Source organism: Danio aesculapii, chromosome 16 (genome assembly GCF_903798145.1).
Source record: "Danio aesculapii chromosome 16, fDanAes4.1, whole genome shotgun sequence".
NCBI lineage: Eukaryota > Metazoa > Chordata > Actinopteri > Cypriniformes > Danionidae > Danio > Danio aesculapii.
This window is the reverse complement of record NC_079450.1, coordinates 50,711,970-50,726,187: the sequence shown is the minus strand read 5'-3', so window position 1 is coordinate 50,726,187 and position 14,218 is coordinate 50,711,970. Positions and strand designations below refer to the sequence as shown.

At 30.9% G+C, this 14,218-nt stretch overlaps 1 protein-coding gene across 1 annotated transcript in view; it reads left to right on the top strand.

Annotated features, from left to right (window-relative positions):
* Positions 1-14,218, top strand: part of ulk4 (unc-51 like kinase 4) — a 330,407-nt gene that overhangs the window by 12,712 nt on the left and 303,477 nt on the right. The window contains exons 10-15 of the mRNA XM_056475236.1: positions 4,466-4,560; positions 5,626-5,695; positions 6,630-6,693; positions 11,120-11,227; positions 11,359-11,419; positions 12,005-12,198. Of these exons, the coding sequence (XP_056331211.1) occupies positions 4,466-4,560; positions 5,626-5,695; positions 6,630-6,693; positions 11,120-11,227; positions 11,359-11,419; positions 12,005-12,198 (592 nt within the window). The remainder of the gene's footprint in view (positions 1-4,465; positions 4,561-5,625; positions 5,696-6,629; positions 6,694-11,119; positions 11,228-11,358; positions 11,420-12,004; positions 12,199-14,218) is intronic.

Below are 14,218 nucleotides of genomic sequence, written 5' to 3'. Positions count from 1 at the left end.
TACACTTGCATATAAAGTAAGTTGTATCTCAAAGCATTTACTGGGGCACGTGCCCCAGTAAATGGGGTCTAGCAACGCCCCTGGCAGGAAGTAAAAAACTGAATGGGAGACATAGAGGAAAGTCTGTATTTTTGCGATTTATACCATATTTCAAAGAAGATTTAAATAGAAATAACCACATATATTGGGTATGAGGCTTATATCATGAAGAGGGCCGAGTTTTCTACTGTACTAAAACATATTTGCCTATATATTTTCATCGATGCGTTACATACTGTATAATTACGTTACATGATAAATACTTTAGTAAATACTATAGTGTTTTGAAGCATACTATTGATAATTACTTGAATGAAACTGTTGTAGTAATTATAGTGATGGTGTGGTACAACACAACTGTAGTAATAAACAAATTATTCTATAAGCTTCAGTTTTCTACGTTATAATTACACCATCGCGATGCACCACAGTTTACACTAACGTTACAGTATTTATTACAGTTTATCAGTTTACTATGCTACAGTATTCTATAGCATTTATTAACGAAGACTTGTACACTTTACTATGTGGTTTAAAAACATGTTTATTAAAAAGTAATATCATTTTTTTTTCCTGCATGCAGATTTCTTCCAGACATCATGAAATAACAGATGAAAGCAAAACTGTGGACGTATAGTCTACGTTATTATTAATTAATTAATTTATTTGTGAAGGGGGGGGGGGGATGCTCCACAATAATAACTGTCCAGTTTTGTTGCAAGGGTTGCATTTCTTTTTGTTCTGTCGATGAACTTGCCATCAAACATTCACTGCTGCTGCTGCGCATATAGACGTTAACGTTATGGTTGTTTATTCTGCCGAGACTTGGATTATTGCAAAGCAAGACAGATTTCATTGCAGCGATTACATGACAGGGTGCGTTCTTTATATTCTCCTGGATTTTATATGTGTGGTGGTGTTTGTATATGATTTTTATATTACTCATTAACATATTTATACACATAGCTAGCCCTGTATATAAATTTTATTGGTGCTGTCAAACAAATTACCGCGTTCAAAAATAGTTTGTACACATGGATGTATTGAAGCAATGCTTATTACATGCCGCCTTTTCTTCCTTTTTTCAGGCAGTTTCTTGAACTTTTCCCCCTTTATGAGCTAAAACCTTTGGAAGTCTATAAAAGCTGTTTGGCATTTCTTATTTTGGCTGATCTTAACAATTATAAACAACAATAAACAGAAACATTCTGATAACGATTGCTATGTAGAAGAATCACCTCCTGCCCATCTGACTTCCGCACGTCATCAATGACGTCATGTGAAGACAACCTATTAACTGTAAATAAGCCGAGCAAGCTTAAATTTAGGTCAGGACATGATGACATTAAAGTCTGCATAAACTTGAAGCTGGGACATTTTTGTTTTTTGTATTGTGACGCAGTTCCTAGAGAAATGAAATATTAAAAGCGAAAACAGTGGGCGTGGCTTGTTTTTTTCCCACTGCTTGCTGATTGGATGTAGTAAAGTAGGCATTTCATTCAGAAAGATTGGGAAAAGGGTTTGGGGAGAGGTATTACAACCTAACAGACTCCTCCTCCTCCTCACCATTTCTGTTTGTTGTCAAAACTGACAGCTGGAGGGGCGTGGTTAAGTATGTAAGCCACACCCAATACCTCAGACAGACGTAATCTGAGAATTTAACTGAAAACAAACAGGAAGTGCATTTAAGATTTCAGTAATAGATTACACAGGCAAACTTTTCTTTTTTCTTAATGACATGCACAGATGAATTGTTCACAAAACTAGCAATGTGAGCTAACAAAGTCAGTATGGATAGTTTTGATTTTATTTGTACTTTAAGCAGTAGCAAGACAGAGATTTGATGTTGGATTGAATGGTAAACTGATGTGTGTGGACCGGTGCTGACGTTGGGTTGTCGTTGAGTTTGTGAGCCGCTGTCAGCTGCTGTATGTGGGCTAAAACAAAGAACATTGTGATTCAACCAGAAGTCGAGGAATAGTTTCATTTTGGAGATTCTCATAAGATTATAGTCATTCCCATTTCTTGTACCTGTTTAGTAATGTAGTAACTCTGTTATATTAGACTTGAGCCACATTTATGTTTTTAGAAAGAATTCAACTGTACAAAGTAAAAGGGTTTGTTTTGGAAGTTCTTCTGCTCAAACAAATAAAAAAAGATTTAATTTTATAAGTAATAATTAGGGCCACACAGTATCTGCAGAATTCCTTTGCTTTTTCTGCGCAGAATTTTGAAGATGATCTTACGCAGAATGATTTTGGGAGTATCGTAAGTAAAAACTTAAAACATGAAATAAAAAATAATACCCTTTTAACTGTTATTTAATGGTTACAATGAAAATCCAATTAGATTCACTTAAGTTATAGATTGGTAAACAAAGCTAGTCTCTCATATAAAATATCTACTAAAAGACAGAAAATAGTACTTTACAAACCGTATTGTAAATAAATCTTTCCCAGTGATGGGTTGCGGCTGGAAGGGCATACGCTGCGTAAAACAAATGCTGGATGAGTTGGCGGTTCATTCCGCTGTGGCGACCCCAGATTAATAAAGGGACTAAGCCGAAAAGAAAAGGAATGAATGAACGAATTGTAAATAAATCATGAAAATATTAATAATATAAATGAAATTATTTTAAAAATGGAATATATTTTAAATTTACACACATTTACACAATTAAATAAATAGACTCTATGACGGGCTCTGCAGATTTCTGCACGCGCAGATTTAGTATGGGCCGACTAATATTACCTTTTTCTATGGCAAAAGCTGAACTCTTTGTAAAAAGGTTTCACAGGAAGTGTTTGGGGAAAATGTGTTTCATTAGGAAATACTCTTTCAGACTTTCTAAATTCCATGTTTAATGCAATTCTTGTTGTTTCTTTGTAATTATTTGTGAAATGTGCTGTTTTTGAGTACATTTTTAAAAATAAATCATGCACCAATTTATTTACTATTTGTTAAAAATATAGTTTTGGATTGGCTTTTTAATTTTTATTCTTAATCTTTTTTAAATATATCTTTTCTATAACCCATTCCCAAAAATTCAATTATTTCAATATCACTATAATAATTAATGAATATATGTGATTATTAAAAACTAAAATTACACAAAATAAATATATTTTGAAATAGCTTGCGTAAACAACACTTTGTGTGCAAAGTGCAACCTGTTAATATTTTTTGCTTTACATTTTAGTATTTTTTGGTGATTTCTTTTTAAAACAAAAAGTAAACTGTTGTCTTCAAGGAGATGATTTTCTTTTCTTACATCATATAATAGAGACTCATACTACAGTACTATGTCAATAAATAAATGCATGAAAATATGCAACTTATTAATAAAAAATATTACACAAAATACATTGACATGAATCATTTTGTCATTTTTAAAGCATAAAGCAAACCATTGCCTTTAGTAAGAGGATTTTCACAGAAAAAAATCTCTTTTTTTCTTTTTAAAATATTTCTTTTAATATTATATATATATATTTTTTTTTATTTAATTTTATTATTTAATCTTTTATTTTTTTTCAATATTAACGTTTAACAAAAAAGTTTCCTAATGTAGAAAAAAAACGCTTTTTTACATCATATAATAGAGACTCATACTACAGTATGTTGTCTATAAATTAATTAATATATGTGATTATTAAAAGCAAATATTACACAAAATTAATCTATTTTAAAATTGCAGATGTTAATGACACTTAACATGAAAAAAATCATACTAATTTTATTATTATCATTTTTAATTAAAATAAGAAACCTTTTTGTCAAACATTAAAGATATATAATGTTATTGTTTTTTAGTTTATTCAAATAAACAGTTAATACTTAATATTTTTTTTTACTATGAAAATGAAAAATGAAATCTTGTAACCTGTTAATATTGGTTGCATTACATTTTAGGGATTTTTAATTGTTTGTTTGTTGTTGTTGATATTTTAAAACAAAAAGCAAATCATTGTCTTTAGAAAAAAGTAATTACATTTAATATGTGTATTTATTAAAAACAAATATTGCACAAAATAAATCATTTTGGAATTATTCTTATTATCATTATGCTATTATTATTATTATTATTATTTAATATTGTTAAATATTATTCATGTTTTGTAGTGTAAACCAAATATATATATATATATATATATATATATATATATATATATATAATTCTGTTTTATTTTAATATTTAATATTTGTCATTATGAATGCTTAAAAAAACGGTTTGCTAATGTAGTAAAAAAATCACTTTTTTTTTTACACGTCATATAATAGAGACTCAAACTACAGTACACTGTCAATAAATAAATAAATACTGCCCGAAAATGTTTGGGGTGAAGTATGACTCATCATTTTTTAATGAGATTGACTGTTTAATGTCTTAATGCATTAATGTTTAATATATATCTGTGTGTTTTAGTCTACATTTGGCCCCTGTAGCTCCTCAGACAGCAGAGGAAGCGCAGACAGCCCCTGGTGACCCTGCCAGCCCAAACAGCAAGTCCTTCACATTAGGTAATGCATGACATGAGAGTCAGCACGTCCTGTGCCCAGGCAGACGGCCTGGATTTTTATACATGTGTGGTCCGCAAGCACGTACACATATGCACACTTGAGCCTGTAAAACCCATGTTCAGTTTGCCTTGCTGTACAAATGATATTTACGCTCGTATTAAATCACACACATATCCGTACACTCGAGGATTAGATTGCTCCTGGTTAATACCTCTACTGTATGCTATCTGCTGGAGACTACATGGCAGAAGAGTGAGCTTATGTAACTCTGAATGATATTTTGTGCTGGTTCTCATGGAATTTCTGTAATATCATGATATTTTAAAAGTTCTATACCGGACATTCAAAGCATAGCGCAAACTGCTAACATTTGTCTTGAAAATTCAGGGGTTATTAAATACTGTACATTTGTACAAACAAATTGATAATAAATAGATTCAGTGGGGAAAATAAGTATAGAACATGTTTTTTCCTGGAAATAATATTTCTAAAGGAGCTGTTGACATGGAATTGAACCAGATTTTAGTAAAAACATCAAAACAAAATATCTCAACATTGAGTTGTGTAATAACAATGGAATGACACAAGGAGAAATGTGTTTAATACTTTATATAAAAGGCCTTTTTAATGATGAATGAAGTCGCATGCATTGCTCAGGTGTGAGTTTTTCACAGACTTCAACAGGATATAAAAATCTTAATTGAGAAATTTCAGCTGCTGTCTGGGCTTTCACTGCCTTTCCACACCTCCCTTTCTTCATGCATTCAATACTTGTTATTTGTGTCATTTCATGTTATTACACATAACTTCTTTGTAAACTAATTAGATTTGTTTTCTTTGCATATATGGATTTCTCTGGTTGTTACCAACATCTAGTGAAAATTTCAAGTCAATGGCACCTTTAAAAATATGTTTTCTGAAAAAATGGTGGCATGTTGAATAATATTTTTCCTGCCGTAGATGGATGGTTTTCTAGATGGTTTCACATAGTTATCTTTTTATTTTAGGAGCACTTTTTTTTTTTACATAATGTACCTTTTATTAGACCTGTGTTTTGTTTTGTAGATAATGTGATTGAGTTTAGACCAAAGTCTGCGCTGGACATTGATGCCAGAGAGGCCATTTTCCTCCTCAGGTACTTCAATTTACTCCTCTGTATTTGTATTTATGTCTCTTTGGTTTCACAATGATCTGTAAAAACTTTAACTTGCTGGAAACTTGTAGGTATGGATACTTCAGTGTTGTTCGGACATGTCTGTGAACCATTCAAAATATCTCTACTACAATGTACACTACTGGACACGTACTCATTGTTTTAGTGATTACATTCATTCACTCATTCATTCATTCTTTTTACTTCGGCTTATTCCCTTATTCATCAGGGGTAGCCACAGTGGAATGAACCGCCAACTATACTGGCATATGTTTTATGCAGCGGGTGCCCTTCCAGCTGCAACCCAGTACTGGGAAACACTCATACACTCTCATGTTTACGCTCACACTTGTACACTACGGGTAATTTAGGTAATCCAATTCACCTTTACCACATGTCTTTGGACTGTGGGAGAAACTGGAGCACCTGGAGGAAACCCACGTGAACACGAGGAGAACATGCAAACTCCACACATTTTTTTTTGACCCAGCCGGAACTCGAACCAGCGACTTTCATGCCGTGAGGCAAATGTGCTGTTTGCAATCAAGAAATTATTTAAAAAGGACCTGCCTGACAAAGTGAAGTAGACCAAAAGATCCTCAAAACTACATACATATTGGCTTTCATTATGTTTCTAAATCAAATCACATTTTAAAATCAAACATTTAAGCCAAGAGTATGTTTGAAATGTTATGGTTTATTGGATATGGATTTACAAGGTTTATTCAGTAAACAAACAAACATGCATACTTCTTTTGTAAAGAAATGTATACATAAGCAGGCACAGTCTATATTTGTCTACAACACTAGAAACACAATACTTGACTGAATTTATGACTTATAGTCTGATGTTCAGTGCTAATATCAAGATTGTCCAGCGTATTTCACATGTGTTGTTGTGTTTCTGCTCAAACAGCTCTAGACCAACTCCCAGAACAAGCACGGCTCGAGAAACAGAGGACAGTCAAGCAGAAATTCATGTGAGTTCAAAAACAGTTGTTGTGCTGCTTACTCAGAATAGCAGTGTGGTAATCAAAATAGTAATCATTTCAGCATATACACATCATTTACAGGCAATAAATTAAAAAAATAAAGAAAAACCTTAGCAATGATTGTTAATATTAGTTTGCTTTTTCATGACATAAGTTTTATGTAGTTGAAGACTGAGAGTAGAGACTCACTGTATAGAAATCTGATACAGTAGGTGGATCCCAAATCGCATACTTATGCTCTTTTCTACGCCATATTGTAGTATACATAGTGTAAGTAGTACATTCAACCGTTAAAATTAAGTGTGGACAACAGCCGCTGCTTTGCTCAAGTATTGGAAGGGGCGGAGCTTTCGGACACTGATGTTGGATTACTTTGGCTGCATCCGAAACTGCCTACTACGCAGTAGGTACTGCATTTGAATTAAAACGTATTACTCTGCTGTTAGAAAAGTACATTCTTTACAGTATAAATGTGAGAAGTATGAATGGAATGGCTTGTCGGTGGGAATTAGAAAAATCAGTCTTGTGATTCCTGTCCAATCAAGTCACACATAGAAGATAAATTGCATCATAATGAATTGACCTCAAGACATGGGCGATTTATATTTGCTGCAAACTGTTTGGAAGCATTAAAAAGTTTTAAGAAGATGTCCAAAATCTTTACAGGCATTGACCCAGAGACTGTTTGTGTTGTACCCCAGCATCGTAGGGATGTTTTGTTTGGAAATGAAAACCAGGTTGACGTCAGAATCCAACGTCAGGCTGACAACAATGAACAACATCCAACCTAAAGTCAACATCTAATGATGTTACAGCTTGACGTTGTGTGAATGGTATCACTATTACATCTATCAGATGTTGGATTTTGGTTGCCATACCTGACGAATAAATGTCAGTATTTGATGGCAATATGACGTTGGTTTAAGATGTTAGCTCGACATTGGATTTTGGTTACTTTCCAACACAACCTAAAATCAACCAAATATCAACGTAATTTGACATCGTTATTGGACATCAAAATAACATTGTTCTTAGACCCTAGCTAGACATTGAATTTTTGTCACCTGATGTCACAACCTAAATCTAACCTAATATTAACGTCTTATGACGTTGTGTGTCTGCTGGGCAATAACTTATTGCACTACAGAATGTTACGTTTACACACATCCACAAATTACATGTAAATGCATCAGCCTTTTACAGCCTAATATTCAGTATTCACTACTCTTGTGTACTTTTGATAGGTCTACTTTTTACTCATACTTTGAGTAATATTTACAACAGATACTTCTACTTGCACTACATTTTTAGGCAAGTAATAGTACTTTTACTTAAGTATTAATTTTCAGTCCACTTTCTACGGCTGTACTCATGGCAGGTTTTATTTGATAGTTTGGTAATTTATTTAATCAATTTGGCAACCGTCAAACGTCATCAGGGAAACGGTTTGAAATTCCGCTTTGTAAAAAAAGCATTAGTATTTCATTTGGGACAACACTACATACATGTACTATGCTGTTGAGTGTATAAGTGCATAGTGTATAGTGTGCCATTTGGCATGCAGCTCTCATATGGCAATATATGCAAATCACATATGAAATATATTGTATATACTGTTCAGCATAAATTAGTACACCCCTCAAAGTAATCTTTTTTTAATTAATATTTTCTATACTACACTTTACAATAATATATTAGTGTATATACATTAAATTAGTCACTACCAAACTAAACTAACTTAAAAACTTAAGATTACAGTTTAAAATAAGTACACCCAAATAATTTGTTTGGGGAAAAAATATATATATTTTTTAATAAACAGGAAAAATCAAGAGAAACACTATATATATATATATATATATATATATATATATATATATATATATATATATATATATATATATATATATCTATATATATATTTATGTATGTATGTATGTATATATATATGTATGTATGTATATATATATATGTATGTATATATATGTATATGTGTATGTATATATATGTATATGTGTGTATATATATATATATATATATATATATATATATATATATATAATGCTGTTGTCATTTTTATGATTTATCAAAGTCATTTTTTCTCCCCCAATAACTCGTTGAAATGAATTGTATGGATGTTGGGTGACCAAACTCTTATTTTAATAAATATTAATTTTAATTAATAAAAACTGTTTTTTTTTAATGAACCAAAAACATTGACTATATTCACTGAGAAATGGATAAAAATATTCATTCAACAGGTTTTTTATCAATTAAATCTGGTCTAATCTTATCAATTAAAACATTCTTATTTTATAAGACTAACATTAATTTTATTACTATTATATAGATTTTAATTGCATTAATTTATTTAAATAGATCTATTCACAGAAGTACATGGAGATTTTACATTGTATATATATATATATATATATATATATATATATATATATATATATATATACACATACTGCACTTCATAAATGAATTAATTTGAATAAATTTAATTTAATTCAACAATTAAATTAAACATTAAATTAATCGATCAGAATTATTTTTGGAAATATCTTTTGTTAAACCACAGCACCATCTACTGGATATATTCAACATTGCAGTCTTTTATTAGCACAATTATTGCATCTGAAGGCTGAAGAATACTTGATCTACAGCTTTACATAGTATTACCTGTTATTACCAACACTATCTATTTTTCATGAATTTATATAAATTGATATGTTGAATCAGAAGTCTGTCTGAAATAAGTTTGGGATTAATGTTGTTCCTCCCACCTAATTCTGCCTGCATGCATAGTCAGCCAGTGTCAGTGAATGCAGCAAGCCAATAATAGTCAGATGCCTAAGCTTTTAGGCGCAACCATTGTTATCCTCACATCGGGGGTGTGAAATCCTGCAGAGTTGAGCTTCAACCTTAATCAAACGTTCCTGATCGGTGTCTTCAGGATTACTAGAAACATCCATGCAGGTGTGCTCTTCAGGTTGGAGCTCATGCTGTGTTCCGTTTACCACTGATTTCAGAACTGGGAATGTCAGCATGGATACTTAGCCCCTTTTTATTTAAGAAAAAATTCATTAAAATGGCTAGACTTCATCTAGAATACCTATGAGAGGAAATGGTATGAAGAACAGTAAAATGAAAAAAAAAAGACACTTAGTAGACTTAAAATGTACCATCTTCATGTTTTCATCTGTATAAAGTTATGGAAAAAAACAACAACATTAACATATCTGGTACAGTAAAAAGAGAAAAAACTTGAATGCTAATTACAACAGTATCGGCTTAGGAATAAGCACACCACTGGATTATTAATTGAAAAGCTACAAATCTTTATTATCGGATTTTAATTAATTAATTAATTTACAAAGTGTGATTATGTATGTCCAATGTAAAACGTCATATTCTCCTAATATCTTTGAGTCCTTAATTTTGTTTTGTTTTGTTTTGTTTTATTTTATTTTGTTTTGTTAATTTTATTGATATTATTATTTTATGTATCCATCCATTAATCCATTTATTTATTTATTTGTTTGTTTGTTTGTTTCTCTATTTATTTTTTTATTTATTTAAATTTATTAAATGTAATTATGTATATCCAATGTAAAAAGCCATAGTCTCCTAATATCTTGGAGTGCTTAATTTACATTAATTTAACTAATAATTAATTCATTTTATTTTATTTATCCATCCATTCATCCATTTATTTATTTAAAAAGTATAAATATGTATATCCAATGTAAAAAGCCATAGTCTTCTAATATTTTGAGTCCTTTATTTTATTTCATGTTGGTTTATTTTATTGATTTTATTGATTTTATTTATCCATCCATTCATCCATTTATTTATTTATTTATTTATAAAGTGTAATTATGTATATCCAATGTAAAAAAGTCATAGTCCTCTAATATCTAATTTTAATTTATTTATCCATCCATTTGTTTATTTATTTATTTATAAAGTGTAATTATGTATATTCAATGTAAAAAAAAAACATATTTTCCTAATATCTCCTAATATCTTTAAATAAATTGAATTCAATTATTTGGTATATTTGTTTTAATTTAATTATTCATCCATTCATTTATTTTTGAAGTGTAATTATGTGTATCCAATGTAAAAGCTTTGTTTACATCTGTGAGTAAATATGTTTTTCAAAATTATGCCATAAAAATCTAAATAATAGTAATAAAATGCATTAAAACATGTATCTACTACTCTAATTTTACTGAGACAGACGAACATAAATGCTAATAATAATAATAATAATATTAATAATAATAATAAGCATAAAAATACTATTGTTTCTCTTCTGCTAATGCATTGAGCAACCGCATTGTATATAGTGCAGTTTATATCATGTTGTTTAAGACATTTCCCATAAACATTTTGTGCTCTGTAGGAGTCTAGTGTCATGGCAGAGGAGCAGAGTGACCTGAACACATGCATTAAATCACTTTTATACACCGACTGTGACCTCACAGTGACTCCCATCATGGATAACCCAAAGGTAAAGAGAGGATTTCGGGATTTGATCACTTTGTCAGACAGTGTAGCGTTGCAGAATGTGTCTGAGTGCCTTATTTTAGAGGGAATATTATGGTTTTGTGCTTTTTTATTCTAACTGTGCTCTATTTTTAGATTTTAAAGACTGCTCCAGTTCGTTTTGACCCCAAAACACTTTGTGTACCAGCACACTCAGGTAAACTGGAATACTTCTTTCGATCAGCTAAAATAAAAACTGGCTAATATAATTTTGTTATAGCACATGAGTTAGGCCAGATAGAATCTGTGGATATTTGTTGCTAATTCTGTGCAGAATCTGCTCATTTTTGCAGTTAATGTATGTTGACATGTTTCTTATAGTCAGTTAAAAGTCTGTTGAAGGAGTAGTATCAACAGATATTAAGCAGGCAGTCTACTAATACTCAATTGGACCATCAAAATAAAATGTTCCCAAAATTTTCCTATGTCCAAGTAAAGCTACCCAATCGAGCCAACACCCATCCAATCACTATCATTCCATCTCAATAAAAGTTTAAACAAAAGTTAATTTATCAACTCCAATTTACCAATATGGTTTAATTATCTTTCTTACAATAACATTTGCTTTTAACTGGTCAATTAGAAAAAAAAATCCTTTCCCAAAATCCAAAGCGTTTAGACTTGTGCGAATGTGAAGTTTCATTCATAATGATCTAAAAAAAGGTCTTAAAGTCTTAAATTTAAAAAACAGAGTTGCTCTAAACCCACTGCTGATCATTCTGTCATATTTTCCCTCTCTCAGCTGAACGGTTGTCCTGCCTGAGCTCAGAAGACTGGTCTCAGTTTTTACAGCAGGTTTGTGCTGTTCTGGAGTCAGTGGACCGGGCCGGAGCAGCCAATGCCACAGCACCACGTGCCAAACTCAACCTGCTCTGTTACCTTTGCACCGTCTGTAACCACAGAGACACGGCCACACGTCTCATCCACTCTCAGCTGGTAAAACGCATCTCAAACATGGCCGGTTTAAAACAGATGATGCACAGTCACATGCTCATTATCTTAAAATTAACCCTGAAAGCGTATTTAAGCCTCATGTATTCTAATGTCTATATATTGGAATGTTACAGTACATTTGAATATTTATTTTTGTGGTATATTCATATTCTGACTTAAACTGCATAACTTGCCATCATTATCGTCACTAGAAAGTTATCACTGCTCAGTTATTACTAAACAGTAAATCTTTTTTGTAAATAAAAAAGCTATTTTATAAGTGTGTTTATTTATTGTTTTATTGATTATTAGACTTTTGGCTTATTACTTAGATTTTAGCTATTTTATTGTGATTATATATTTTTTGTAGCGTCACAATGTTTTTTAGATGTATTTTCCACTTTTGGCCACCAGGTGTCTCACCAACATTAGCGTTTCCATTCATCCTGGTGGCAATTTCTTTGATTAGCTCTCTGCATAGATGTTTTTTTTTTTAATATTATATTTTTATTTTCTTATTTTCAACACAGAGCGATACAGAAAGCAACAACGATTATAAAGACAAAACAAAAGCAACGGGAAAAAAAATAATAAAAAAAATAAGACAGAAAAAAAAGATTTTAAACCATTATTACACCTGTTCCTCCAATATTATACATGGGTCAACAATGTTACACATTTATATCTAGGCCAGTGGGTGCAGGCAATATGGTGATCTTGCAGATTATAACAGGGTTATACCTTTAAACTGTTATGCTGGGCATTTGATAAATAATTAAAAAAGGGTTTCCAGGTGGCTTCAAAGCCGGCAATGTTATCAGAAAGATTATGTCTTAACCTCTCTAAATGTAAAGTGGTAGAGAATTCTAAAAGCCAGGATTTAAAAAGTGGTTTTGATGGCTTTTTCCATAAATAAAGAATCATTTTTTTAGCTAACACCGTTCCATATTGAACAGCTTTTTTAATTTGATGACTAAACCCACGAAGTGAGTCAGACCAACCAAAAAAGCGATTGCTGGATCAGGGGCAAGGTCACAAGAATAAGCCTCAGAGTAGACGTTGAAAATTTCGCTCCAAAACTCAAAAAGTTTTGGGCATGACCAAAAAAGATGTCCTAAAGAGCCTTCCGCAGATTCACATTTGTTAGAGCCAATCACCTAAATGTCATGAGATCAGTCTCTTTGGAGCTGGAAAAAAAATTTCTTGATGCGATAACAAGACTGATTGATTTATGCCACAAAAACACTTGCATAACTTTTCAATTACATTGTGTAAAAATGCAGGGTTTCACATGATGCATTAATGTTGTTGTCCCAACACGAATCCTACGAAGCTTAACATTATTGTTTTTACAAATTTAAGTGGATTAAACGTAAAACAATTAAGTTGTCCTAAATAGAAAAATTGTGTTCTTTGAACAGGCAACATTTTTTGAGTCCAGGATTGTCAGTGATGGCAAAAGCAAAATAATAAACAAAATGTAAAAAAAAACAAAACAAGCACACACATATATATATGTATATGTAGATGTCCTAAAACAGGCCCATAGCCTTCTAAATGTTGAACCTTATTCTTGAAACAAAAAATGACCAATAAAAAGGTGTGAAGCACCAAAAGTGCACATATTAAAGTTAATTTAATTAATTAATAAATATATTAATAAAAGTTAATTTATTACTATTTTGGCTATTGATGTTATCCATAAATGTGTTTTCATTTTTTTACAAAAGAAGCTAGAAAAATTTTGAAGCTCCACATTGTTATTATTATTATTATTATTATGTTTTATTTTTTTTCAATTGAAATACAGTTTTTAATTTAAAACTAACAAATTCCAATTTTTTATGATATATATATATATATATATATATATATATATATATATATGTATATGTATGTATGTATGTATGTATAAATATATATATTCATATTCGTATTTTTTCAGATTTATTTATTCTAAATCTTTAGAAAATATTTTTGGTACATCAAAAGTGTGGTTATGATGACATTCAGCAAGCTAGTT